Source organism: Hylobates moloch, unplaced genomic scaffold (genome assembly GCF_009828535.3).
Source record: "Hylobates moloch isolate HMO894 unplaced genomic scaffold, HMol_V3 SCAFFOLD_5, whole genome shotgun sequence".
In the NCBI taxonomy this organism is placed as follows: domain Eukaryota; kingdom Metazoa; phylum Chordata; class Mammalia; order Primates; family Hylobatidae; genus Hylobates; species Hylobates moloch.
In genome coordinates, this window is record NW_026652280.1 from 85,275,994 (window position 1) to 85,302,361 (window position 26,368).

At 42.2% G+C, this 26,368-nt stretch overlaps 1 protein-coding gene across 2 annotated transcripts in view; it reads left to right on the plus strand.

Moving 5' to 3' along the window:
- Positions 1-26,368, plus strand: part of PACS1 (phosphofurin acidic cluster sorting protein 1) — a 158,887-nt gene that overhangs the window by 45,643 nt on the left and 86,876 nt on the right. The window contains exon 1 of one of the 2 annotated variants that reach the window (XM_032153510.2): positions 7,892-8,278. The exons of the other annotated variant lie outside the window; for it this stretch is intronic. Within the exon in view, the coding sequence (XP_032009401.1) occupies positions 8,253-8,278 (26 nt within the window). The 5' untranslated portion in view covers positions 7,892-8,252. Of the gene's footprint in view, positions 1-7,891; positions 8,279-26,368 lie in introns of those variants that run through there. 2 annotated transcript variants of the gene reach the window in all.

Genomic DNA, 26,368 nt, shown 5'->3' on the forward strand with positions numbered 1-26,368 from the left:
TTGGTTTAATGCAGGATCGCCAGACTCTGTGGCCCACAACCTGTTTTTGTGTAGCCCGTAAGACATACCTTTCTAAGTACTATAGCTGAGAAACATCAAAGAATAGTAATATTTTGTGACATGTGAAAATTATATGAAATTCAAATTTCTGTCTGTAAACCTCACTGGAACACAGCCATGCTCATTCGTTTGTATATGGTCTGTGGCTGCTTTCTCCCTACAACGGTAGAATTGAACAGTTGCATCAGAGACCTTATGGCTTGCAAGGCCAGAAATATTAAGCCCTTTGCAGAGAAAGCTTGCTGGCTCCTGTTTAATGCTTTAACTGCCCTACTGAAAGGCAGGAGGCTGAAAAAATGATGGTAGTCAAAAGGAATGCATGAAATCCTGTTATCTTCTGTTAGCTGGTTGCAAGTAGTACACAGGATATATTTGAGACATCTCTTTTCCTATCTCCCACCAAAGCATAATTCAGGCGGATCTCAGTGCATAGGCACAGGCATTTGCCTCATTCTTGTTTTGTCTGTTTTGAATTTAGTTATGGGAATATTTTAATATCTCTCAAAAAGAGGGTATCTGGTATGAGTCAGAATGATTATAGAACATGCTTGCCTGGAGAATAGGAAATGTGGGATCCACTCCTGGTGTGCTGTTAGCTGAAGGACGTCAGAACTGTCCTTTAACCTCCCTGCAGGTCTCTAAATGGTAGGATTGTTTGGGGATTACACTAGATCATCTCTAGGCACCGTTCAGCTCAGTAGCGACATTGCTGCATGGTGGAAGGAGTGACCTCAGTGTGAATCCTGGTTCTGTCCCTTTCTGCCCAGGAGACCTTGAGCAGCTTATCTAAATGCTGTGTGCCTTTGTTAGCTCATCTGAAAATGTGGCTGTAAGAATGACCTCATGAGAATGGACTGAGATCATGTTCTTAAAACTCTCGGCACTAATAGGTATTTAATCTACTATAACTGTGAAAATTATGTCTGTGAACTCTTTTTTTTTTTTTTTTTTGAGACAGAGTCTTGCTCTGTTGCCCAGGCTGGAGTGCAGTGGCACGATCTCGGCTCACTGCAACCTCTGCCCCCTGTGTGCCACCATTCTCGGCTAATTTTTGTATTTTTAGTAGAGATGGGGTTTCACCATATTGGCCAGGCTGGTCTTGAACTCCTGACCTTAAGTGATCCACCTGCCTCGGCCTCCCAAAGTGCTAGGATTACAGGCGTGAGCCACCGGACCCAGCCTGAATACTAATTATATACTTCATTTTAATCAAACTCAATTTGTGAAATAGCTGGATTTAGGATTTGTTTAATGAAAGAGATATGGCGTTCCTTTAAAAGCCAGCTTTTCTACTAGAATCAACATTATTTGAATTACATCCAATTATATGAGATCATATCAATGCATAGGAAGCTAGACATGTATTAGATTGTGGTTAAGGGCATACACTTTGGAGCCATATAATATAGCTGTGGTTCAAAGCCTGGCTTTGCCATTTACTTACTAGCTGTGTATGATCTTGGCCTTCCATTTCCTCCTGGGAATGATAATAATACTTGCTGTGAAGATTAAATGAAATTACCCATGTGAAATGCTTAGCATGGTACCTAAGTAGTGCCACTCTAAAGTTTCATGGCCTCCTACTCTCTGGACACATACATATGCTCTGTCTGCTAGAATTCCTCACTTCTCTATTCTCCTAACTTACTTATCCTTCAGAGCCCAGTTCAAGAGACGTCTTCATGAAGTCCCCCTCGCCCCAGCCCTGTGCTTCCACAGGGCCTGTGCACACCTCTCTCTGCTTCCCGCTGTGTGCGGGCCCTACCTCCTCCTTTTATTGTGCTTCGCAGATGCTGCATTTTTTACAGATGGAAGATTTGTGGCAACCCTATGTTGAGTAAGTCTGTCGGCACTATTTTTCTAATAGTATGTGCTTGCTTTGTATCTCTGTGTCACATTTTGGTAATTCTTGCAGTATTTAAAATTTTTTTGTTATTGTATTGGTTACGGTGATCAGTGATCTTTGATGCTGCTATTGTGATTGTTTTGGGGTGCCATGAACCGCATCCGTACGAGACGCTAGACTTAATTGATAATGTTGGCATGTGCTCTGACTGCTCCACTGACTGGCCATTCCCCCATCTCTCTTCCTCTCCTCAGGCCTCCCTATTTCATGAGATATAGTATTGAAATTGGACCAATTAATAACCCTACAATGGCTTTTAAATGTTCAAGTGAAAGGAAGAGTTACATGTCTCTCACTTTAAATCAAAAGCTAGGAATGATTAAGCTTAGTTAGGAAGGAATATTGAAAGCCAAGACAGGCTAAAAACCAGGCGTCTTGCAGCAGTTAACCAAGTTGTGAATGTAAAAGAAAAGTTCCTGAAGGAAATTAGAAGTGCTACTCCAGTGAACTCGGGAATGCTAAGAAAGCAAAACAACCTTATTGCTGATGCGGAGAAAGTTTCAGTGATCTGGACAGAAGATCAAACCAGCCACAACATTCCCTTAAGCCAAAGCTTGATTCAGTGCAAGATCCTGACTCTCTTCAATTTTATGAAGGCTCAGAGAGGTGAGGAAGCTGCAGGAGAAAAGTTTGAAGCTAGCAGAGGTTGGTTCATGAGTTTTAAGTAAAAAAAGCAACATAAAAATGCAGAGTGAAGCAGCAAGTGCTGATGCAGAAGCTGTAGCAAGTTATCCAGAAGGTATAGCTAAGGTGGCTAGATGATGAAATGAAGGTGGCTACACTAAACAGATTTTCAGTGGAGATGAAACAGTGCTCTATTGGAAGAAGATGCCATCTAGGACTTTCATAGCTAGAGAGGAGAAGTCAGTGTCTGGCTTCAAAATTTCAAAGGACAGGCTGACTCTCTTGTTAGGGGTGAATGCAGCTGGTGACTTTAAGTTGAAGCCAGTGCTCATTAACCATTCTGAAAATTCTAGAGCCCTTAAAAATAATGCTCAATCTACTCTGCCTGTGCTCTATAAATGGAACAAAAAAGCCTGGAATGACAGCATATCTGTTTAGAGCATGGTTTACTGAATATTCTAAGTCCACTGTTGAGACCTGCTCAGAAGAAAAGATTCCTTTCAAAATATCACTGCTCATTGACAATGCACCTGGTCACCCAAAATTCAGATGGAGATGTACAAAGAAGTTAATGTTGTTTTCATGCCTGTTAACACAATGTCCATGCCGCAGCCCATGGATAAAGGAATATTTTCAATTTTCAAGTGTTACTAGTTAAGAAACATTTTGTGAGGTTATAGCTGCCATAGGTAGTGATTCCTTTGATGGATCTGGGCAAAGTAAATTTAAAACCTTCTGGAAGGGATTCACCATTTTAGATGCCATTAAGAACATTTGTGGTTCATGGGAGGAGGTCAAAGTATCAACATCAACAGGAGTTTGAAAGAAGTTGATTTTGACTCATGGATGATTTCAAGGTGCTCAAGACTTCAGTGAAGGAAGTTAACTGCAAAGGTGGGGGAAATGGCAAGAGAACTAGAATTAGAAGTGAGGTCTGAGGATATGACTGAATTGCTGTAATCTCGTGATAAAATTTGAACGGATGAGCAGTTGTTTCTTATGGATGAGCAGAGAAAGTGGTTTCTCGACATGGGACCTACGCCTGGTAAAGATGCTGTGAACACTGTTGAAATGATAATGTATTACAATAATTTATAACAATAACTATATATTACATAAACTTAGTGATAAAGCAGCAATAAGGTTTGAGAGAATTGAATCCAATTTTGAGAGAAATTCTGCCGTGGATAGCATGCTATCAAATGCATTGCATGCTTTAGAGAAATCTTTAATGAAAGGAAGAGTCAGTGTGACAAACTTCATTGTCTTATTTTAAGAAATTGCCACAGATACCCCAACCTTTAGCAGTCACCATCCTGATCAGTCAGCAGCCATCAACACTGAGGCAAGACCCTCCACCAGGAGAAAGATTGCAACTTGCAGAGGGCTCAGATTTTGGCATTTTTTTTTTTTTTTTTTATGAGACAGAGTCTTGCTCAGTCCCCCAGGCTGGAGTGCGGTAGCACGAACTTGGCTCATTGCAACCTCCGCCTCCCGGGTTCAAGCGATTCTCCTGTCTCAGCCTCCCGAGTAGCTGGGATTACAGGCATGTGCCACCATGTCCAGCTAATTTTTGTATTTTTAGTAGAGACAGAGTTTTGCCATGTTGGCCAGGCTGGTCTTGAACTCCTGACCTAAGGTGATCCATCTGCCTCGGCCTCCCAAAGTGCTGGGATTATAGGCGTGAGCCACCGTGCCTGGCTCAATAAGCCATTTTTATTTATTTTATTTATTTATTTATTTATTTATTTATTTATTTATTTATTTGAGACAATTTCGCTCTGTTGCCCAGGCTAGAGTGTAGTGGCGTGATCTCGGCTCACTGCAAGCTCCGCCTCCCGGGTTCACACCATTCTCCTGCCTCAGCCTCCCGAGTAGCTGGGACTACAGGCGCCTGCCACCGCGCCCGGCTAATTTTTGTTATTTTTAGTAGAGACGGGGTTTTACCGTGTTAGCCAGGATGGTCTCGATCTCCTGACCTCGTGATCCACCCGCCTCGGCCTCCCAAAGTGCTGGGATTACAGGCATGAGCCACCGCGCCCGGCCCATTTTTAAATTAAAGTAATTTCATGTGACTTGCGTTATTGCAGTGGTCTGGAACTAAAGCCACAATATCTCCAAGGAACTATTTACTTGCTGTCTCGCTATCAGACTGTGAGACTGTCAAGGGCAGGCATTCTGCTCAGCTTTGGCAATACCATCTAGTGGTGAACAAGACGGAACTGTTTCAGGCCATGGGCATTCTAGTGGGAAGACAAATATTTAATCTCGAGTGTACAAAATGCTGCCATAGAACAGGAGTGCAGTGGAGCATAATAGGAGCTCTGGACCTTGTCTGAACACATCAAAGAAGGCTTTTTTCTAAGGAGTGATTGTTTATTTAAGTTGAAACCTGAAGGATGTGTGGGAATTAGCTAAGTGAAGAGAAGGAAGAGTTCCAGGCAGAGAAAACTGTGGACACAGTGGCTTTGGGCAAGTTACTCAGCTTCTTCTCTGCTTCAGTGTCTTCATCTATAAAATGGGAATAATATAACCTAGAGTTATATAATTAGGGTTGTTGTGATCATAAAGACAGAATTTTAAGTCATCATCTTCTAATATTTCTGAAGTGGGGCATAATTGGTTCATTCAGGATAACTTCTGGGTCCACGTTTATGTATTGAATGGCTAAATGTATGGATCTGCTTACTGCACTTTAACCTTTTTACCTGCTCTAAAACCTTTCTTGCATTTTAATGACAAGAACGGTCTATTTTGCCTTTCATTGAGTTTGTTAATTATGAAGATCAAACTCTGCCTTTCATTACTGCGTAAGTCTCATGGTGTGTCAGACTTCTTAGGTCAGTGTGTGTCATCAGTTAGAATGCTTTCACCTTCAAGAAACAGAAAAGCCAGCTCAATGACTTAAACACACAGATGTTTATCATTTCAGAAAACAGAAGTTTGGGCAAGGGTAAGTCCAGTGCTGATTAACTGAGCAGCCTGGCAAAGGCGTCAAGGAGCCAAGTTCATTTTGCACTCCTGCTTAGTCATCCTCAGTACAGGCTTGCCCGCTGGCTCCCCATGGTCTCAGGTGGCCTGTCGCAGTTCCAGTTGCCACAGGGAGACACCAGAACATCCCACTGAGGAGGCGGAACTGTTTCTTTCCATGTCTGTCTCTTTATTGATGAACATTTGGGTGGCTTCCACCTTTTGTCCATTGTGAGTAATGCTGCTTGTGAACATTGGTGAACAATAAATTCTTTTTAAAAAGACAGCATCTGAGAGCTAAGCTATGAGGATGCAGAGGCATAAGAATGATACAATGGACTTTGGGGACTCGGGGGAAAGGGCAGGAGGCAGGTGAGGGATAAAAGACTACAAATTGGGTACAGTGTATACTGCTTGGGTGTTGGGTGCATCAAAATCTCAAAACCCTATGGAAATAAAAAATTAAAGTACCACATCAATTAATGTGTAGACCAAATCTTACTGCAATTAAATTTCTACTTTTAGCATCATTTGCTGCAATGAAGTTCTAGTATTTGAAATATTTTGAGCCACTAGCTTGCTGTTTAATGGGATTTGATCCCATAGTAAAGAAGATATAAACCAAATAAGTCAAAAGGATCTTAGAAGTAGTTTTGTTCCATCCTCTATTTTGAAGATGTTCTGGATTCAGAGTGATTTTCCAGGGTCAGAGCTAAGTCATGTTAAATAATTCAAAGTGTATGAAAATATACATTATCTCACAGATTCAAGTAGAGTAACCAGGGGTGTCTTTTGCCTCTAGTCTTACTCTAACCAGTGTCTAACTATGCCTGTGTAGATAAAATAAAGTAGAAAACCGGGATAATTCAGATATTCAAGTAATTGAAGAAAATTACTCCTGTTTAAAATATCTGGGCAGGCCGGGCATGGTGGCTCATGCGTGTAATCCCAGCACTTTGGGAGGCCGAGGCAGGCAGATTACTTGAGGTCAGGAGTTCAAGACCAGCCTGGCCAACATGGTGAAGCCTCGTCTCTACTAAAAATACAAAAATTAGTCATGCATGGTGGCACATGCCTGTAATCCCAGCTACTCAGGAGGCTGAGGCAGGAGAATTGCTTGAGCCCAGGGAGCGGAGGTTGCAGTGAGCCGAGATTGTACCATTGCACTCTAGCCTGGGTGACAAGAGCAAGACTCTGCTTCAAAAAAAAAAAAAAAAAAATTGTGGGCAACTCTAATACTTTTAGGTATTTGCTTCAGTAGTCCACTTTATGTGTTAGTGTTCAACATTACTAGTGGGATTTTGCTTCTCGTGCTCTATTTTCTGATTTCTATCACCAGTGGTTTCATGGTTGTATACAGTAATCTCTGGTTAGAGACAGAGTCAGTGGCCTGCTGGGGAACACACCAGACAGAAAGTGAGAGTTCCTTGTTTTGGGCTTCACTTTGCCCTTGACTTCCAGTAATCAGGGTGTTTCCTTGTTCTGAAACACGCTTGTGTTCACAACTGGCAGACAGGTAATCCCTGAACAAGTAAATCCCAGTGGAACCAGAAAACTGGGTCTTGTTTTCCTTAATTGGAACCTGACTTAGAATCGGCTATTGAACTGGGGAAAAAAAAAAAAAAAAAAGTGTTAGCCATTAGAAAATGAATTTAAATTACTGGTCTGTCCATATTTAGAATTTCTTGCAATCATTTCCACTGTATGTAACACTGAAATCCTTTGTGGTTGTCTGCTGCAAAAATGAATCTTTGACCCAGCAACTTTAAATGCTTTTGACACCATTGGGAATTTTGAGAATTGTTAATTTAATCTGCACTTGTCCTAGGTGGGGGCGGGGATGAGGGAGAAGTGATGTCCTTTTGCATTGGCAGTTATACTGTTTGTAAGCAGAGGTTTGTGCTTCTGGAACTTATGTTTACTAGGGAGTGATTATTAGCATAATAAGTATCATATTCTAGCTTTTATTTCGGAGGCAGTAAAGAGCCAGCCAAGCAGAGAGAAGAGTGGGAGGTGACTGGCAGCAAGGGCCTCGTCGCTATTAGTGCAACACTGCTGCAGGTGGAGGAGCGTTTCATCAAAGCAGGAAGAAGGGGAGGCCTTTTCTGCTTATGACTCTAACTTCCCTGCGTGCCTTGTCTTTACAGGCCTGCAGTGAGGTTAGGATGCAAATGACTTTCTTTTCTTTCCCATCCCAAGCCCATCATGGGTTCTCTCTAACTGATTCTTGTTCTCTTAGTAATTATTTAACTGTCAAGCAGGGCCTTGTCCTGACAAGGAGAACGGGAAGGCCCTCTGGTTCCTGTCTACACAATGTCTGTAGTCCCTTCTCTCAAAGACTCAGTGTTGAGACTCCCGAAGGGAAGGAGGAGGCATTCAAGTAGAAACACATTTACGTCAACAGGTTTTCTGAACCCCCAGTGAATTTTGAGTTCTCAGTGCAACCTTCCCCTGCTTCACTGTTCCTGTTTCTTCTCTGTGCCTCTGTTTTCCGATTGGGGAAGTGGCAAGGATCCTGACTCTGGAGGAAAGTGGAGAAGAACCAGTGGGCCCGACTGCATCAAGGGCCTCTCCTCAGCAGAGAACCGGCTGGTCCTCCTCACTCACACGTGCTGTCTGTGTGCAGGGCGCTCATGGGAGATGTTGAAGAGGTGTAAGAAGGCTTCTTCTCTGTGTAACTGGGGAGCAGGACATGCACACAAAGGCAAGTGCATCAGGGTACGTTCAGTGTGTAACTTAAAATAAGTAACAGACGTAGTGTGGTGGGCAGAACTGTGTGTATTTCAGACAGCGGCTCAAGGACTGCTTGTCTCTTTGTAGGAACACTGTAGGCCAGAATCAGTCTGTTAAATGGGAGTTGACGTCCTGTGACACTTTTCTAGATTAAATGGTCCTAATACTCTACAGTAAATGCTTTTATTTTTAGTTAGTAGAGGAAAAAGATGGTATTTTTCAAAAAGTGAGACAGAAAAAGGCATATGGGACATTATATGTATGTGCTGGTATGTGTGCACACCACCACCTATGAAGCAGCCTTGCTGCTAAAGTAGACCCCGAGTTTGATAAAACGCCTAGATCTTACTGTGTATTTATAGGAAATACGAGGGATGGAGAAACGTTGTAAATGGCTTTTTGGGGATAGAATCAGCAAATTCCAAACTGCATTATAGGATAAACAGAACAGTTTTTTCAACAAATAAATCACAAGGGGAAAAAGTGAGAAAAAAGCCTCTATAGAGAAAAAGAGATTGAAGAGATGAATGAACCAATAGTCATATATGATTGATTCAGACAAAATGAAGAAAATGTGAGGCAATCTGGGAAATGTGGACACTGACTGATTATTTGATGGTATTAATGGTATTAAGAAGTTTATTTTATAAAACAAACCAAAAAAGGCAAGAGGAAATTTATTTTATATTGAATATTGACAACGAATAATTAAATTAAAAAAATTTGTTAAGTGTGAAAATTGTGGATACGTTTTAAAAGAATATTCTTTAAAGAGACATGTATATTGAAATATTTACATATGAAAAGAAATGCTGTCTGTGATTTGCTTCAAAATAACCCAGGCAAGGGAGTAGGTGGGAGAATCACTGACACAGGATTGGTTATGCATTAAACATCGTTGAAGCTGGGTGTTGGGCAAACTAGGCTCATTCTACTGTTCTACTGTGTATATGTTTGAAAATTTTAGAGTTAAATTTTAAAATTTAACAAGTGAGTGAGGGCCGGGAACAGTGGCTCATGCCTGTAATCCCAGCACTCTGGGAGGCTGAGGAGAGTGGATCACCTGAAGTTAGGAGTTCGAGACCAGCCTGGCCAACATGGGGGAAACCCCGTTTCTACTAAAATTACAAAAATTAGCCAGGCATAGTGACACGCGCCTGTAATCTCAGCTACTCAAGAGGCTGAGGCAGGAGAATCACTTGAACACACGAGGCGAAGGTTGCAGTGAGCCGAGATCGCGCCACTGTACTCCAGCCTGGGCAACAGAGCCGGACTCTATCTCAGAAAAAAAAAAAAAAAAATGTGAGTGAGATATCTTGACAAAAGATGGAGTAGTGGTTGCCTGGAACCTGGGTAAAGGGGTGATGTGGCTGCAGAGGGACACAAGGGATCTTTTGGGGTGATGGGAATGATCTGCGTCTTGGCTATGATGGCAATTTCATGGGTACATACATTTAAACTAATCAAACTTCATTTAAATGTGTGTATTTTGTTGTATGTAAATTATACTGTAATGTCAATTTAAAAATTGATTAAAATTAGTAAGAAGGGGCCAGGTGTGATGGCTTATGCCTGTAATCCCAGCACTTGGGGAGGCCGAGGTGGGCAGATCACCTGAGGTCAGGAGTTTAAAACCAGCCTGACCAAGATGGTGAAACCCCGTCTCTACTAAAAATACAAAAATTAGCCGGGTGTGGTGGCGTGCACCTGTAATCCCAGCTACTTAGGAAGTTGAGGCAGGAGAATCACTTGTACCTGGAAGGTGGAGGTTGCAGTGAGTTGAGATCGCGCCACTGCACTCCAGGCTGGGTGACAGAGCAAGACTCCATATCCAAAAAAAAAAAGGGGGGGGCGGTTTAAAAATATTATTATTAGTAGTAAAATAGAGACAGGGCCTAACTATATTGCCCAGGCTGATCTCGAACTCCTGGGCTCAAGCGATCCTCCCTCGGCCTCCCAAAGTGTTGGGATAATGGTGTGAGCCACTGTGCTTGGCCAGTAAGAAGGGTTTTTGTGTATTATACACACAGTGTGGAATCAGTAGTGTCAGAGGTGTGAGGCACCCAGCACTGCCGGGCAGCAGGGATTACCTGGCTTGTGCTGCATCTTTATTTTTCCCTTCACCTCAAGTTAACTTTATCGTTCATACTTCTGATTTTGCAGTAGTATCTCTAATTTCTCCTTGCAGCTGTAGAGTCAGCTTGAATTTTGTGATGTTTGTCCATGTGTCTGTCATCCAAAAGGACATGCATTTTTATGCTAGAATAAATGATTTTAGGAGGACATCTACCCATTTATGATAATTTTTTAAACATTCAGTTGGCTACATTATAATAGTCAAGCATTAAGGGTACACCTGAGCTGAAAACAATTCAGCTGGATTCTAATTTTGATTTATTTTCCATCCAGTCTACCAACCAACCAACCAACCAGTCAGCCAGTCAGCATTTATTGAATGTATTCTTTGCACCATCCCCCGAGTTGGGTTTTGGGTGCATGAGGATGAATATGATACAGTCCTGCCCTTAAGGATATAACTTTCAGGTTGAGAAGATAGCTGTGTATATGTATAATTTCAGCAGCATGACAAATGCCATGGTCAAAGTGAGTACAAGATACAATGTAGTAGGCCACATTTATACATGTTGGCCTCCTCCCTCCCTCCCCTCTAGCCCCTTCCTTACTTGGTAAGTCAAGTGAACCAAATGTCAGGCAGTTTGGAAAGGAGAGTTGAAGCAGAAGGAAACTTCCTTCTGCCCCAATGAATTTGTTACTTTTTCTTCCAAATAAAAATTAGTTATTTTTACAATACCATTATATTGACATTGCAAGGGTCCCTGGTGTTTTTATTGTTTTCTGTTGTCACTTTGTATCTCTTCTCCCATTCCCATCCCACTCCCATTAGCATCTTCTCTGATGTGTTTAATATGTATCCTTGGATATATATGTATCCTTATATGGTGTTTTCTGTAAATTTATATAAATAGTATTACATGATAATCCTCATTCTTATCCTTTCTTCATTTAAAACTATGTTTTTAAGTTATGTTGATGTTGTGTTTATATGGTGCTTTTAGCCACTGCATTGTATTTTTATTGCTCTGTCTACTGCATTTTATTTGTCTGTTCCCCTAGTGACAGACACCTCATTTGTTCTCCCTGTACCACAAACAATGCTCTGCGGGTATAGTGGCTCACACCTATAATCTCAGAACTTTGGGGAGGCTGAGGCAGAAGGATCGCTTGAGCCCAGGAGTTCGAGACCAACCCGGGCAATGTGACAAAAACCTCATCTTTACCAGAAATTAAAAACTTAGTTGGGCATAGTGGTATGTATGTGCCTGTAGTCCCAGCTACTTGAGAGACTGGGGTGGGAGGATCGCTTGAGCCCAGGAGGTTGAGGCTGCAGTGAGCCTTGATTGTGCCACCACTGCACTCCAGCCTGGGCAACAGAGTGAGACTGTCTCAAAAAATAAAAGATAAAGCTAAATAAATTAATAAGAAAATCCTCATATATGTCTTCTTATGAACTTGTACAAGAGTTTTTCTGGCTAAATACCAACAAGTATAATTGTTGGGTCACAGAGTATAATCATATTTAATTTCACTAAGTAATGCATGATTGCTTAATTTGTATTTCCACTAAGTGCAGTCCTTAGTATTTGACTTTAAAACTTTGTGAGTTTGGCAGGTTTCACATGTTATTAATATCTTTTTTAACTCACATGTCTCTGATTACTAATGAGCATGCCTAGATTTCTGTATATACTGGGTAGTTTTTGGATTTTCCTTTTATGAATGACCTGGTCATATCATTTTCCCATTTTTCCAGTAGAGTTTCTTATATATTGTAGCTATGAATCCTAAGGCAGTTATAAATGTTTCAGATGTCTTCTGTTCCTCATCTACCTGCTAACTTTGTTCACGGTGTCCTTTATTCAGCAGAAATCTTCTGTTTTAATTTAGACATTTCCTTTGGTTTTTCCATTTATAAAGATTTGTGCCTTTTGATGTCTTACTTAAGAAATCTTTTCTGGGCCAGGCATGGTGGCTCATGCCTGTAATCCCAGCACTTTGGGAGGCCAAGGTGGAAGGATTGCTTGAAGCCAGGAGTTCGAGACCAGCCTGGGCAATGTAGCAAGACTCCATCTGTATGTAAAAAAAAAAAAAAAAGGCATTATCCTATATTTTCTTCTAATTAGGTTTATATGTGTCTCAAATTTACATCTCCAGTTTGATCTTTTCTCTGATCTCTAAATTTGCATACTCACTGTCTACCTGATAGCCCCACCTAAATATCTAATAGATATGTCAAACTTAGCATTGCTAAAACTTATTTTATCCCTTCGTCATTAAAAAAAAAAAAATCTGTTCCTCTCCCAATCTTTATTCATCTGAGTACACTTGTCCTTTGGTATCTCTGGAGAATTGGTTCCACGAGCAGCCCTCCACAGTGGATACTGATATAGGTTAGCTTTGTGTCCCCACTCAAATCTCATCTTGAATTGTAATCTCCGAGTGTTAAGGGAGGAAGCTGATGGGAAGTGATTGGATTATGGGGGCGGTTTCTTCCATGCTGTTCTTGTGACAGTGAGTGAATTCTCACAAGATCTGATGGTTTTTTAAATGGTAGTTTTTTCCTGCTCTCTCACACACCTCTCTCTCCTGCCACCATGTGAGACAGTCCCTGCTTGCTTCCCCTTCGCCATGATTGTGAGTTTCCTGAGGCCTCCCCTACCCTGTGGAACTGCGAGTCAATTAAAACCCTTTGCTTTATAAATTACCCAGTTTCATGTAGTATCTTTATAGCAGTGTGAAAACGGATTAATACAGATACCAGAATCCACAGATGCTTAAGTTCCTTATATAGTGACACTGTATTTGCATATAACCTACACACATCCTCCCTCGTACTTTAATCTCTTGAATACTTATAATAGTTAATACAATGTAAATGCCATGTAAATTGTTGTTATACTGTATTATGTAGGGAATAAACAAGAAAAAAAAGTCTGTACATGTTCAGTATAGATGCAACCAGCCTTTTTTTCCCCCTAAATATACATATAGGTACATATTTCTTGAGATGGAGTTTCACTCTCTTGCTCAGGCTAGAGTGCAGTGGTGGGGTCTCTGCTCGCTGCAACCTCTGCCTCCCAGGTTCAAGCAATTCTCATGCCTTAGTCTGCTGATTAGCTGGGATTACAGGTACACGCCACCACGCCCAGCTAATTTTGTATTTTTAGTAGAGACAGAGTTTCACCATGTTGGCCAGGCTGGTCTCGAACTCCTGACCTCAAGTGATCTCCCTGCCTTGGCCTCCCAAAGTGCTGGGATTACAGAAGTGAGCCATGGCACCTGGCTTTTTTCCTAAATATTTTTGATTCATGGATATGGAACCTGTGGGTACAGAGGGCCGACTGTAAATGATGCTGCCTTCCACCCTGTTGCTCAAGCCAAAAACCCCAGAGTCATCTTTGCTTCTTTTTCATGCTCTGCGTGTGTAATCTGTCAGCAAGTTCTTTTTTTTTTTTTTTTGAGACGGAGTCTTGCTCTGTCGCCCAGGCTGGAGGGCAGTGGCGCAATCTCGGCTCACTGCAAGCTCCGCCCCCCGGGTTCACGCCATTCTCCTGCCTCAGCCTCTCCGAGTAGCTGGGACTACAGGCTCCTGCCACCATGCCCGGCTAATTTTTTTTGTATTTTTAGTAGAGACGGGGTTTCACCGTGGTCTCGATCTCCTGACCTCGTGATCTGCCCGCTTCGGCCTCCCAAAGTGCTGGCATTACAAGCGTAAGCCACCGCGCCCGGCCCCAGGCTTTTTTGTTAAATGTACCTTAAAGCAATGCTTTCTTCTTTTTTTCCCATCACAAATTTAATTATTTATAAAAATATCTAATGGAAAGAAACTGGATTAGCAAGCCAAACGGATACTTGTCCTGGCTAAGTGTGATACTGGGCAAGTTGTTGACTTCCTTCTTCAGATGCCTGTGATACATACCCCATGTTTATTCTAATTTCTTAAAGATATGAGAACCTAGCTCTAACATATGCATGAAATGCCTATTCCTGAGGCATTGATCACATTGTCATTGTTCAGGTTCCTCTCTGTGCTCCCTGAAATTCCCATTAGCGTAATTCCTCACCATCCCCTTGTGCGGAGTCCACTGCCCCACCGTGTGCTGCTGCCCTTGACTGTTCTGAGGCTGGCTGAGTTTCAGAAGTAACAGGGACTCAGTGATTAAATTTCTTTTTCTTTTTCTTTCTCTTTTCTTTTTTTTTTTGAGATGGAGTCTCGCTCTGTCCCCCAAGCTGGAGTACAGTGGCGCAATCTCGGCTCACTGCAACCTCTGCCTCCCAGGTTCGAGTGATTCTTGTGCCTCAGCCTCCCTAGTAGCTGGGACCTACAGGTGCCTGCCACCACACCTGGCTAGGTGATGAAATTTCTTCAGCTTTCTCTGGCCCTCCCTACTTCTGGAATCCAAATGACGCGCTACATATTGTTGCCATTTCTGATTTGGATGTACAAATATAGGGACAGATGGGTTTGTGTTTATTTTTTATGTATTTTTTTTCTCTCTTAATCTGGCTGTAAAAACATTTCCAATGGCTTATAGTTTAGTGTGTGTTCCCAAAGTGGGAGCAGCCTATACATATGGAAGTTCAGTTAGGTAGGGCTTCCTGTACCCTGGCGCCAGAGCGTTGTTCTGACCGATGGTGCCCCCTGATGGCCAGTGTAGAAACTTGGTCATGGTGTCATCTTTTTCTCACCATCACTGGGGATTCCCTTCACTCCCCAGCGTTTACTCACTTTTATTCTGTCTTGAATCTTAGCTAATTATGCCTGAGATAATCCTTCTTATCTCCTCTTTGGGTTTCTTATTTCTTCTCTTATTTATTGCTCTCTTACCTCAAAAATATCTTATTTCAGCCGAGTGCAGTGGCTCATGCCTCTAATCCCAGCCACTTTGGGAGGCTGAGGCAGGTGGATCACCTGAGGTCAGGAGTTCGAGACCAGCCTGGGCATCATGGTGAAACCCTGTCTCTACTAAAAATGCAAAAATTAGCCAGGTGTGATGCTACTCCAGCTACTCAGGAGGCTGAGGCAGGAGGATGGCTTGAACCCGGGATGTGGAGGTTGCAGTGAGCTGAGGTCACATCACTGCACTCCAGCCTGGGCAATAGAGACAGACTCCATCTCAAAAAAAAAAAAATCTTATTTCTTCTCACCACTCATTATTTTCATTATATTTTGAACTAAAAGCTTGTCCTGGTAATGGCTAAAAAGTGCTTAGTGGTGTGTCCATATCAAGAAGAAAGGAAGCCCTTGATTTTGAAGAGAAATTAGAAGCCACGCTAAGGACTCATGGTTGCCAGCTTCACAAGCTCTGAGATAGGTAAAGCACGCCCTTCAGAATCTTTATGGGTTTTTATTAGCTCCTCAGCTTTCTCCAACTAAAATTGCTTTGGCTTAAGCTTTAGAACTCAAGATAAATGAAAGTTCTTCATTTTAACTTTAGTTGATAAATTACTAGTATTACAGAACGATTTTCTGTGTGGAAAACATGCCAGCACTGTCACCCAGACACACCGTGCACAGGTTCAGCATGTACCATGGCTGCCTGAGGCCTGCCCTCTTCCCTGCTGGTCTCCTCTCCTGCGCTACTTTTTTTTTTTTTTTTGAGACAGAGCCTTGCTCTGTCACCCAGGCTGGAGTGCAGTGGTGCAATCTCAGCTCAATGCAACCTCCACCTCCTGGGTTCAAGCAATTCTTCTGTCTCAGCCTCCCAAGTAGCTGGGATTACAGGTGCCTATCACCATGCCCGGCTAATTTTTTTAATTTTAATAGAGACGGGGTTTCACCATGTTGGCCAGGCTGGTCTCGAATTCCTGACCTCAAGTGATCCACCCCACTTGGCCTCCCGAAGTGCTGGGATTACAGGCGTGAGCCACCGCACCCAGCCTCCTGCGCTCGTCTTAATGTGGTTTCAGATTCTGCCCAGGTGCCTTCCAGACTAGCTTCTGGAGCACTGTCCACCTGTCAGTTGAATTATTGAGCTACTGATTTGTCTGACTTTTAGCTCATAATTGGACTATTGTAAATGACGTAGATACGTAAGTATGTCCTACGGGTTATGTGGCTGTGCTGCTGAGACCTCACACTCAACCCTCCAGCACTAATTCACTCTCTTTCAAAATTATGCTTTTGCTTTTAGTGTTTGGGGAGCCCAGGAGAGGAATGTGAAACAGGACTGCCCAATCCCGCTACCACACACACACACACACACACAACCAAAACAAACCAAAATATTCCTGAGTGCAGGAGTTATGATTTAACAAAACCTTCATATCCTCTTCCTTCCCCACTCCAGAGAACACCCTACTTAGAATAAAAAGCTAGGAGTGATGAGCACCATGGCTTCCAGTCTTTATGGAGCTGTGAGAGCCGATCGTTAATTGATTTATTCTCCTATCTTTTCCAGAGCGGATGTAGTCTTTGAATAGAATTGCATAATTTTAGGGTTTTAAGCACCCTTAGTAATCGTGCAGTTTAGTTTCCCATCTCATGCCTTCCAAAAAACTTCATGCAAGTTGACCCTCATCTAGCCTTGGCCAGAGTGCTTCCACTGAACAAGAATTCAGCAGTTTTTTAAGCAGGCCCATTCCATTGTATGGACTGCCCGAATTATTAGTAAGTTCTCTATGTTCAGCTAAAACTTAACTCATGGGAATTTCCACCGTAAGTCCTGATTTAACCATTTGTAGAAACGAATGACTCCGTTTTTTCACTCCCACAGAAGTGGTCTTCAGCTATTGGAGGACAGTGCCCAGCCTCCGAAGGCTCTCCAGCCTCAGCATTGCCCAGTTTTCTCTTGGCTTGTTGGGCTTTTTTCTTCTTGATTTTTGGGGATTTTTGAAAATAGCCCTATGTCTTGGATATGAGTCACAAATTGCCTCCACTACCCTCATTTTGTCATTTGTCTCCAAGCTCTGTTTACATTGGTGTTTGCCGTGCAGAATTTTTTCTTTAATATGATAAAATGTGGCCATCTTTTTAAAAATGACCTCTGGACTTCATGCGTTTGGAGTTTATTCATACTTAGAAAGGCCTTGTCCACTTGAGGCTATTTAAAAAATACCCATATTTTCTGCTAGTACTTAAATGGATTTGTGTGAGTGTGTGTGTTTGTGTTTGTGTGTGTGTATGTACTTAAATCTTTTATGCATCTAGAATTTATTTTAAGATAAGATGTGAGGTAGGGGTTCAAATTAATTTTTTTTCCAGCTAGCTGTCTAGTTACTCCAACATTATTGAATTACTCATTTTTTCCTGCTGTTTTGAAATGCCATTATATTAAATTCATGACACACTTTTGGATTTATTCCTAGAGTGTTTCATATGTTTTATTTCCAAGCAAACCACCACATACATCTTATACCTTCATTATTGAAATTTTTAACCTAAATGTAAAACTTGTTATGTGCTTACCTGGCATCTGGCCGGTCAGGATGGTCTGACTCTGCTCCTTCTTGCCTCAGCAGCCTCCTCTTTTGTGCCACCTGCAGGTTAATAAGCATCTCTTATGTCGTTACCCAGGCCATTGACCAAGGGGTGACAATAATGTTGGCCATTGTAGGGCTGTCCTTTGGACTCCAGTGGAGAGCCATTACTCACTCTTTCCTATTTTAGAAATGCAGCGTGATAGGTTAAAAAGTGCTTAGGGTTTTGGTTTCAGTTGCAGAACTAAATTTGAGCATCCCTTCTATTCATTGTTTCTCAGACTTTAATGTGAACAGGAATGACCTGAGAATCTTGTTAAAATCCAAATTCTTTTTTTTTTCTTTTTTTTATTTTTAGTAGAGACGGGGTTTCACCATGTTGGCCAGGCTGGTCTTGAACTCCTGACCTCAGGTGATCCACCTGCCTTGGCCTTCCAAAGTGCTGGTATTACAGGCATGAGCCACAGCACCCAGCATAAAATGCAAATTCTGATTCAGTAGGTCTGGGGTAGGCCAAGATTTTGCCCCATTTATTTATTTATTTATTTATTTATTTATTTATTTATTGGACAGTATCACACTCTGTCACTCAGGCTAGAGTGCAGTGGCCTGATCATGGCTCACTAAAGCCTAAAACTCGTGGACTGAAGTGATGCTCCTGCCTCAGCCTTAGTAGATAGGACTGTAGACTTCTGCCACCATGCCCAGGTAATTAAAAAAATTTTCCTATAGAGATGGGAGTCTTGCCATATTACCTGGGCTGGTATTGAAATCCTGTCCCCAAGCAACCACCCAAAGTGGGATTACAGGGTGAGCTATGGTGCCCAGCCAGATTTTGCATTTTTAGTAAGTCCCCAGGCCATGCTGATGCTGCTGGTCCATGGACTACCCTATACTTTGCAGGCCAAGACTAGGGTGAGTCAAGTGACATGCTCCACGAAGTGTGTGAGGAGGCACTTACTGTCTTGGTACTTGCTCATACCTGAGAGCAAGCACTTCTTTAAGTTTTGTACCCTGGGTCCCTTGCTTGCCTCACCCTAATCCCAGCCCTGATATTGTGTTTCTTATTATTGTTAGGCTTACTGCTGATGAACCTACTAAATAGGACTCTTGAGAGGTGAGCTCTTGCTGTCTGCATTTTTTTTTTTTTTTTTTGAGATAAAGTCTTGCTCTGTCGCCCAAGCCGGAGTGCAGTGGCGCGATCTTGGCTCACTGCAACCTCCACCTCCCGGGTTCAAGTGATTCTCCTGCCTCAGCCTCCCGAGTAGCTGGGACTACAGACATGCGCCACCACACCCAGCTAATTTTTGTATTTGGAGTAGAGACAGGGTTTCACCATGTTGGCCAGAATGGTCTCGATATCTTGACCTCATTATCCGCCCACCTCAGCCTCCCAAAGTGCTGGGATTACAGGCGTGAGCCATTGTGACTGGCCGCTGTCTGTATTCTTAAACAGGTTCCCCAGGTGACCCTTAGGCACACCAAAGTTTGAGAACCACTGAAAAAGAGAAGTTCTGACTTTTAGGATTAATTTATAGCCTGTTATGAAACCAGTGCTTGCAACCTGAAAACATCATGCTACTGTTTACCTTTAGTTTTCATGATGTGCTTGAGATAGTGGTGGCTAAGCCCGAAATATATAAATTTTTAATTTTAATGTTTGTGGGTACATAGTAGTTGTATATATTTATGAGTTGCATAAGATGTTTTGATACAGGCAGGCAATGCATAATAATCACATTAGGGTAAGTGGGGTGTCCAACTCAAGCATTTATCCTTTGTGTTACAGACAATCCAGTTATACTTTTTATACTTTTTAGTTACTTTAAAATGTATAATTAAATTGTTTTGTACTGTAGTTACCCTGTTGTGCTAGCAAATACTAGGTCTTATTCATGCTTTGTAACTGTTTTTTTTTTTTTAATCCATTAGCCCTCCCCACTTCCCTCCCATCCACCCCCCTAACCCCACCACTACCCTTCCCAGCCTGTGGTAACCATCCTTCTACTCTTTGTCTCCGTGAGTTTAATTGTATTAATTTTTAGCTCTCACAAGTAAGTGAGAACATGTGAAGTTTGTCTTTCTGTGCCTGGCTTATTTTATTTAACATAATGATCTAGTTCCATCCATGATTCATCCATCCATCCAAAGGATCACATTCTTTGTGGCCAAATAGTGGCCGAATAGTACTCCATTGTGTATATGCGCTGCATTTATTTATCCATTCATCTGTTGATAGACATTTGCTTTCAAATCTTGCCTACCATGAATAGTGCTGCAGTAAACATGGGAATGCAGAGACCTCTTTTCTATACTGATTTCCTTTATTTGGGGTATATACCTAGCAATGGGATTGCTGGATTGTAAGGTAGCTCTATTTTTAGTTTTCGAGGAACCTCCAAACTATTCTCCACAGTGGTTGTAAAGTTGCAAATATTGACAGTAGTTACTCACGTGGTGCCAAACTACAGGAGAAGGCCTGCTCGTATTTGACAAAACTAACCTTTACCCACGTACTGAATCTGATAACGTGGCTTTTGCTCAAAATCCAACTCTTATGTGGTAAAAACCTTAATTGAAAGTGGACCATAGCTCAGTGCTTCTCAAACTCTTAATGCGGGTAAGAATCTTCTGGGTATCTTGTTAAAATGCAGATTCTGATTCACCTGGCCTGGGGTGGGACCTATAATTCTGCATTTCTGACAAGCTTTTAGAGGGTGATGAAGCTTTAGCTCTACAGCTGTGCTTGCAAACCAAGGAGATTTTTGACTGACCTCTAGTTCGGAACTTTTTCCTAATGTGTGAGAGTTTTGGTTAGGAATGTTTGGAGAAGTTATTCATGGATTTTACTTCAGCAGACGGGGAAAGATGCTTTGCATCTGCGTGACCTGCCTTGTTCACAAAAGCCAGTGATGGATTCCCAACCGTGGACCTCCCAGACTCAGGCATGACTTGTAACTTGTACTCTGCCATCACGGTGCATGGCTGAGAGAGGGATGCCCATTGGGTGGAACTCTTTGTTTCGTTTTTTTAAATGTGTAAATAGGCAATACATTTACAAGGTTCAAAATTCAAAAGATATAGAAGGAGATACACAGTGAGTAGTGCCCTCCCCTTAATTCCCCATCTGCTGAGTTCCCAATTTTTCTCACCCCTCCAACTCTGCCAAATTAGTAAAAGTACTTTATTAGTTTCTTGTGTATCTTTCCAACTATTTTATGTATATACAAGCAAACATAAATTTATTCATATATAATTATATATAGTTTCTTTTTCTCACCTTAAAACAAATTAATGTTAACATAGTATGGACATTGTTCTGCACCTTGATTTTCTTTTTTCATGAAAAAATTAATCTTGGAGATCTTTCCACACGTCCACATGAAGAGCTTTTTTTTGTTTTCTTTCAGCAGCTTCATAGTATCTTATTGTATGGATCTACCATAATTTAACTAGAAACTTATTTACTAATGGACTTTAGATTGTTTCCAATTTCTTGCTGATAAATGCAAAGAATAAATTCACATTCGTATATTTTATGTACATTACACATTTTGTTTTATTCAGCAATATTCTATTTTATGAAGTCAAAATTTTATGTATCTTGAACTTTTTATGTTTAATGAAATATTATTTTTATATCTTTAAGTTCTCCTTTGATGAGTTTGGAAGGCATTTTCACATTCCTAATGTTATTAACACAGAACAGATTAAATATATTTGTATGCATTTTTCCTTTTTTCTCCCTAGAGACTGGGTCTCGCCATGTGGCCCAGGCTAGAGTGTAGTGGTGCAATGAAAGCTCATTGTAGGCCAGGCACTGTTGCTCACACCTGTAATCCCAGCAGTTTCAGATGCCAAGGCAGGTGGATCACCAGAGGTCAGGAGTTTGAGGCCAGCCTGACCAACATGGTAGAACCCCATCTCTACTAAAAATATAAAAATTAGGCGGGCATGGTGGTGGGTGCCTGTAGTCCCGGCCACTCAGGAGGCTGAGGCAGGAGAATCACTTGAACCTGGGAGGCGGAGGCTACAGTGAGCCGAGATCACACCACTGCACTCTAGCCTGGGCAACACAGTGAGACTCCATCTCAAAAAAAAAAAGCTCATTGTAACCTCATACTTCTGGGCTCCAGTAATCCTGGTGCCTCAGCCTCCTACGTAATGGGCCCTACAGGTATGCACCACCACACCTAGCTATTTTTTGTTGTTTTTTTATAGAGATGCAGTTGTTTTTCGTTTGTTTTGTTTTGTTTTTTGAGACGGAATCTCACTTTGTCACCCAGAATGGAGTGCAGCGGCACAATCTCAGCTCATGGCAGCCTCTGTCTCCCAGGTTCAAGCGATTCTCCTGCCTCAGCCTTCTGAGTAACTGGGATTACAGGCGCCCCGCCACCACACCCAGCTACTTTTGGTATTTTTAGTAGAGACGGGGTTTCACCATGTTGGCCGCCAGGCTGGTCTCAAACTCCTGACCTCAAGCGATCTGCCTGCGTCAGCCTCCCAAAATACTGGGATTACAGGCATGAGTCACCACTCCTGGCCAGAGATGCAGTTTTGATATGTTGTCCAGGCTGCTCTCCTGGGCTCAACTGATCCTCCTGCCCCGGCTCCCAGAGTGCTGGGATTATGGACACTGATCTATACCAATGTGTGCTGGGTGTGCAGTCACTGCCCAGCTGGGCTGCATATATTTTTTCCAAAACCCAGGTAAAATGTGTTCATCGCTTAAGAATCAGCATTTTTTTATTTTTATTTTTATTTTTTTGGGGTGAGACGAGGTCTTGCACTGTCGCCCAGGCTGGAGTGCAGTGCTGCAATCTCAGCTCACTGCAACCTCCACCTGGTCCTCACACCTGATCCTTCTGAGTAGCTGGGACCATGGGCACTTGCCACCACGCCCAGCTAATTTTTTGTATTTTTTAGTAGAGATGGGGTTTCGCCACAGTGCCCAGGCTTGTCTTGAACTCCTGAGCTCAGGCAATCCTCCCACCTTGACCTCCCAAGGTGCTAGGACTACAGGCGTGAGGCACTGCGCCTGGCTTATCAGCATTTTATTAAAAAAAAAAAAAGAGGATGGAGATAATTGCGTCGAAACCTGATAGTTCGAACTGTCAATTTAAGCTGAATGGGAGTGGGGCTCCTGAAAAAGAAGGTTCATGACCAGCCTGGGCAACGTCTCTACTAAGAGGAAAAAAAAAGAGGGAAGAAGGTTCAACCTGCTGCCATTTAACACTGCTTCTCCCAGGAAAGCAGCCCTATGAGACTTGGGTTTCTCTGAATGATGTCTTGGGTTTCAACACTGTCCCCTTACTTGTTAGCCACCTTCATGGAAAAACGCGCAATCCATGAATATTTGTGATCTCGCATGCCATTACTGGGCAAACAAAATGAATCACAAGCTGGGGCTTGAATAGAAATTCCATTATTTACACACAGGTCAGATTAATCTATCTAGGAAGGACAGTGAAAGAGGCTATTTTTCGTGATGGTGCTTTTTAAACTGCAGTCAGGTGGTGCTGTTAATGAAAATACCAAAGAGAAAGAGTGATTTCCCTCCTAAGCAGCATTAGATTATAGTGTTGTCAGGAGTCTTGCAATTGAATTACCTTTTTGTAATCAATTCCACCTTATCAGTTAACTGTACTTGTAACGGACTGCTGGCTTCAAGAGACTGAGTCTGGATTATTTAAAACTTCTTGCTGTAAAGGAGACATCACCTGTAGCGTCTTCCCTTCCCCAGGTGGAGCATCCCCTGTTGGAGCACTTTGGAGGCTGCAGTGTTATGAGCTCTGCCCTGGCTGGGAGGGGTTCTGGAACAGGTCCGAAGCCCGCAGAGCAAGGGCTCATTTGTCTGCTTGATGCCAACGTGCTGCGGGTTCTCCAGAGGCTGGGGCTGGTTGCTTCTGAGTCCTTGTCAGTATTATTACTGCACTTCCCATTCCCAACTGCCTGTAGTGTTCTACCACTAACCTCCAGGAAGAAATGAATGGGAAATTTAGTTTGCCATGATTTGTGTCCTGGTTTAACATATGGTACTTAGTTTGGGAAGCCATTTGCTGTTGAAGACCTTCTTTCTTGTTTTTTTAAGACAGAGTCTTACTCTGTTGCCCAGGCTGGAGTGCAGTGGCACAATCTCGGCTCATTGCAACCTCTGCCTCCTGGGTTCAGGCAATCCTCATGTCTCAGCCTCCCAAGTAGCTGGGTTTACAGGCACACACCACCATGCCCGGCTAATTTTTGTATTTTTAGTAGAAATGGGGTTTCGCTATGTTGGCCAGGCTGATCTCCAACTCCTGACCTCAAGTGATCTGCCCGCCTTGGCCTCCCAAAGTACTGAGATTATAGACATGAGCCACTGCACCTGGCCCCTGTTAAAGGCTTTTGTGAAACAAAGCATTTTTAAAAGTTTCATAAGTAATATTGGAATTAATTTAGAGTGGACTGTGTGAAATAAATGCTTTGTCACAAACTTAATGGTGTCAACATGGTAACAATATTGAAAAATGCTTTTAATTTTATGAACTACGAGTCAGAAGTTCTTGAACCTTGATTCCTGTTTGCCTCTTACTGATAATGGACTATATTTAGCCTTTTCTTGGGTTGGGTCCTTATCAAAGAATGAGAAGACTAACTAATAGTAACAATAATATGTGTTTGCTGTATGACGAGAGCTAGCCAGGTGATTTGCAGTTTTAGTAGGGTGAGGTACAGCAGTATGAACCATTTCTATAACAAAAAGGAAATGTATCATGTTGAGAGGGTAAACAAAGTTTTTTAGAGAAGAGGAAAACAAATCTTGAATTTGTTATTTGTACAAATATACATAGAAGGCTATCAGGGCTGTCTGAGTTTTCTTTCATGTGAGAATGAAGGTAAAACTTGCTCGAGGTGCTTAGATATGACTTGAAGGAAACACAGGCATTTATTTGGTTTACTGTTAGATCAATATAGAGTTGTACAGCAATCTTTTACATTTCCCACTCTCAAGACCTAGAAATGCATGGTATAATAGCTTAGAAAGACAACTGGTATGAAGTATGTTCATTATTCTTTTTTTTCTTTGAGATGGATCTCACTCTGTTGCCCAGGCTGGAGTGCAGTGGCACAATCTCCGCTCGCTGCAACCTCCGCCTCCTGGGTTGAAGCAATTCTCTTGCCTTGGCCTCCGAAGTAGCTGGGATTACAGGCATGCACCACGACGCCCAGCTAATTTTTTGTATTTATAGTAGAGATGGTGTTTCACCATGTTGGCCAGGCTGGTCTCGAACTCCTGACCTCAGGTGATCCACCCACTTTGGCCTCCCAAAGTGCTGGGATCACAGACATGAGCCATCGCGCCAGGCCTGTTCATTATCCTGATCTCACATTTGACTTACAATGCACTTTTATGTCATGTGATGAGGTGATATGTTTGAAGATGAAAGAGGGCATTTAAAAGTAGCTGAGGACAGAATCAGAACTTTAGTAGTTACAGTGAGGAAATCAAAATCTCTCCCCACAAAACAACAATAATAGCAGACAAAATTGTTAAAAACAACTGTTTCAGGGCTCTAGAAATAGAATAAATGCAAGAAATAAATGGAGAAGCATTTATCCAAGAGAAACTGCCGAACTTCAGGTAAGAACAATGGGAGTCTTTGACATCCTTGCCTAAATGGTAGAGGGTTACTCCCATCCCCTCCTGCCATTGGTGTGGTAGTTCTGTCAGGGTAGAGCAGGCCGTGAAAACTAACAGCTTGGCTGCCAGAGGGAACGCGCTTGATTTGGAGCAGGTGAACGGCCACCGTCCAGTGGCATTGACAGTGGAAGTAATGACCCTCAGTAGCAAGAGAACAAGGAAGGCCAACAGTTCTGGTAGTGAGAGAGCTATCCCAAGTGGGTCAAGCAACAGACTGGCAAACTAGCCCAAAACTTAATTAACAGAGATCCTGGAAATGAGACAGTTACAGAGGGGTCTGAAGGGCTGTCCACACATTTCTGGCTGACTTAGAAGCCTCTGCACACATGCAGGTAAAACTAGAGAGATCCCATGGTACCCGTTTGTCCCTGGTTGGCTGGCAATCTGCATGAATGTATAAAGGAAATGCGAGAGGGCTGATCCGAAAGGAAAAGTGGGGTAGACCTGAAAACTGCTTGAACTTTATGCTTCCTAACCCTGCACAGACCCATGGGCAGAGGTTGGAAGCCTAGCAGGCTCAAGAGATGCGAACACAACCTTTAACCAATCATTGTCTGATCACTAAGCTGTGTGTTAGCAAGTCAGGCTTAAAAATAAAAACAAGAATTTGAAAAGAAAAACTGGAAAAAAAGAAAAGAAACTGAGTAGAGACATCAAATAGCCACACATCACAGGGGAGACAGATTTTGTAGATTTAGTCGAGGCAAATTACTAAAGAAATAACACACATGAAAAATTACAGTTGAGAGTTGCTACAATATATTCTCTAAAACATCTAGTTTTTTAAAATTATGATTACGCCTGTAATTTATTATGGTTATGTCTGTAAGGAATGGCTACAGAAAACAAACAAACAAACACTAATGGGACAAAAAAACCAGGAAAGGATGGTTCAT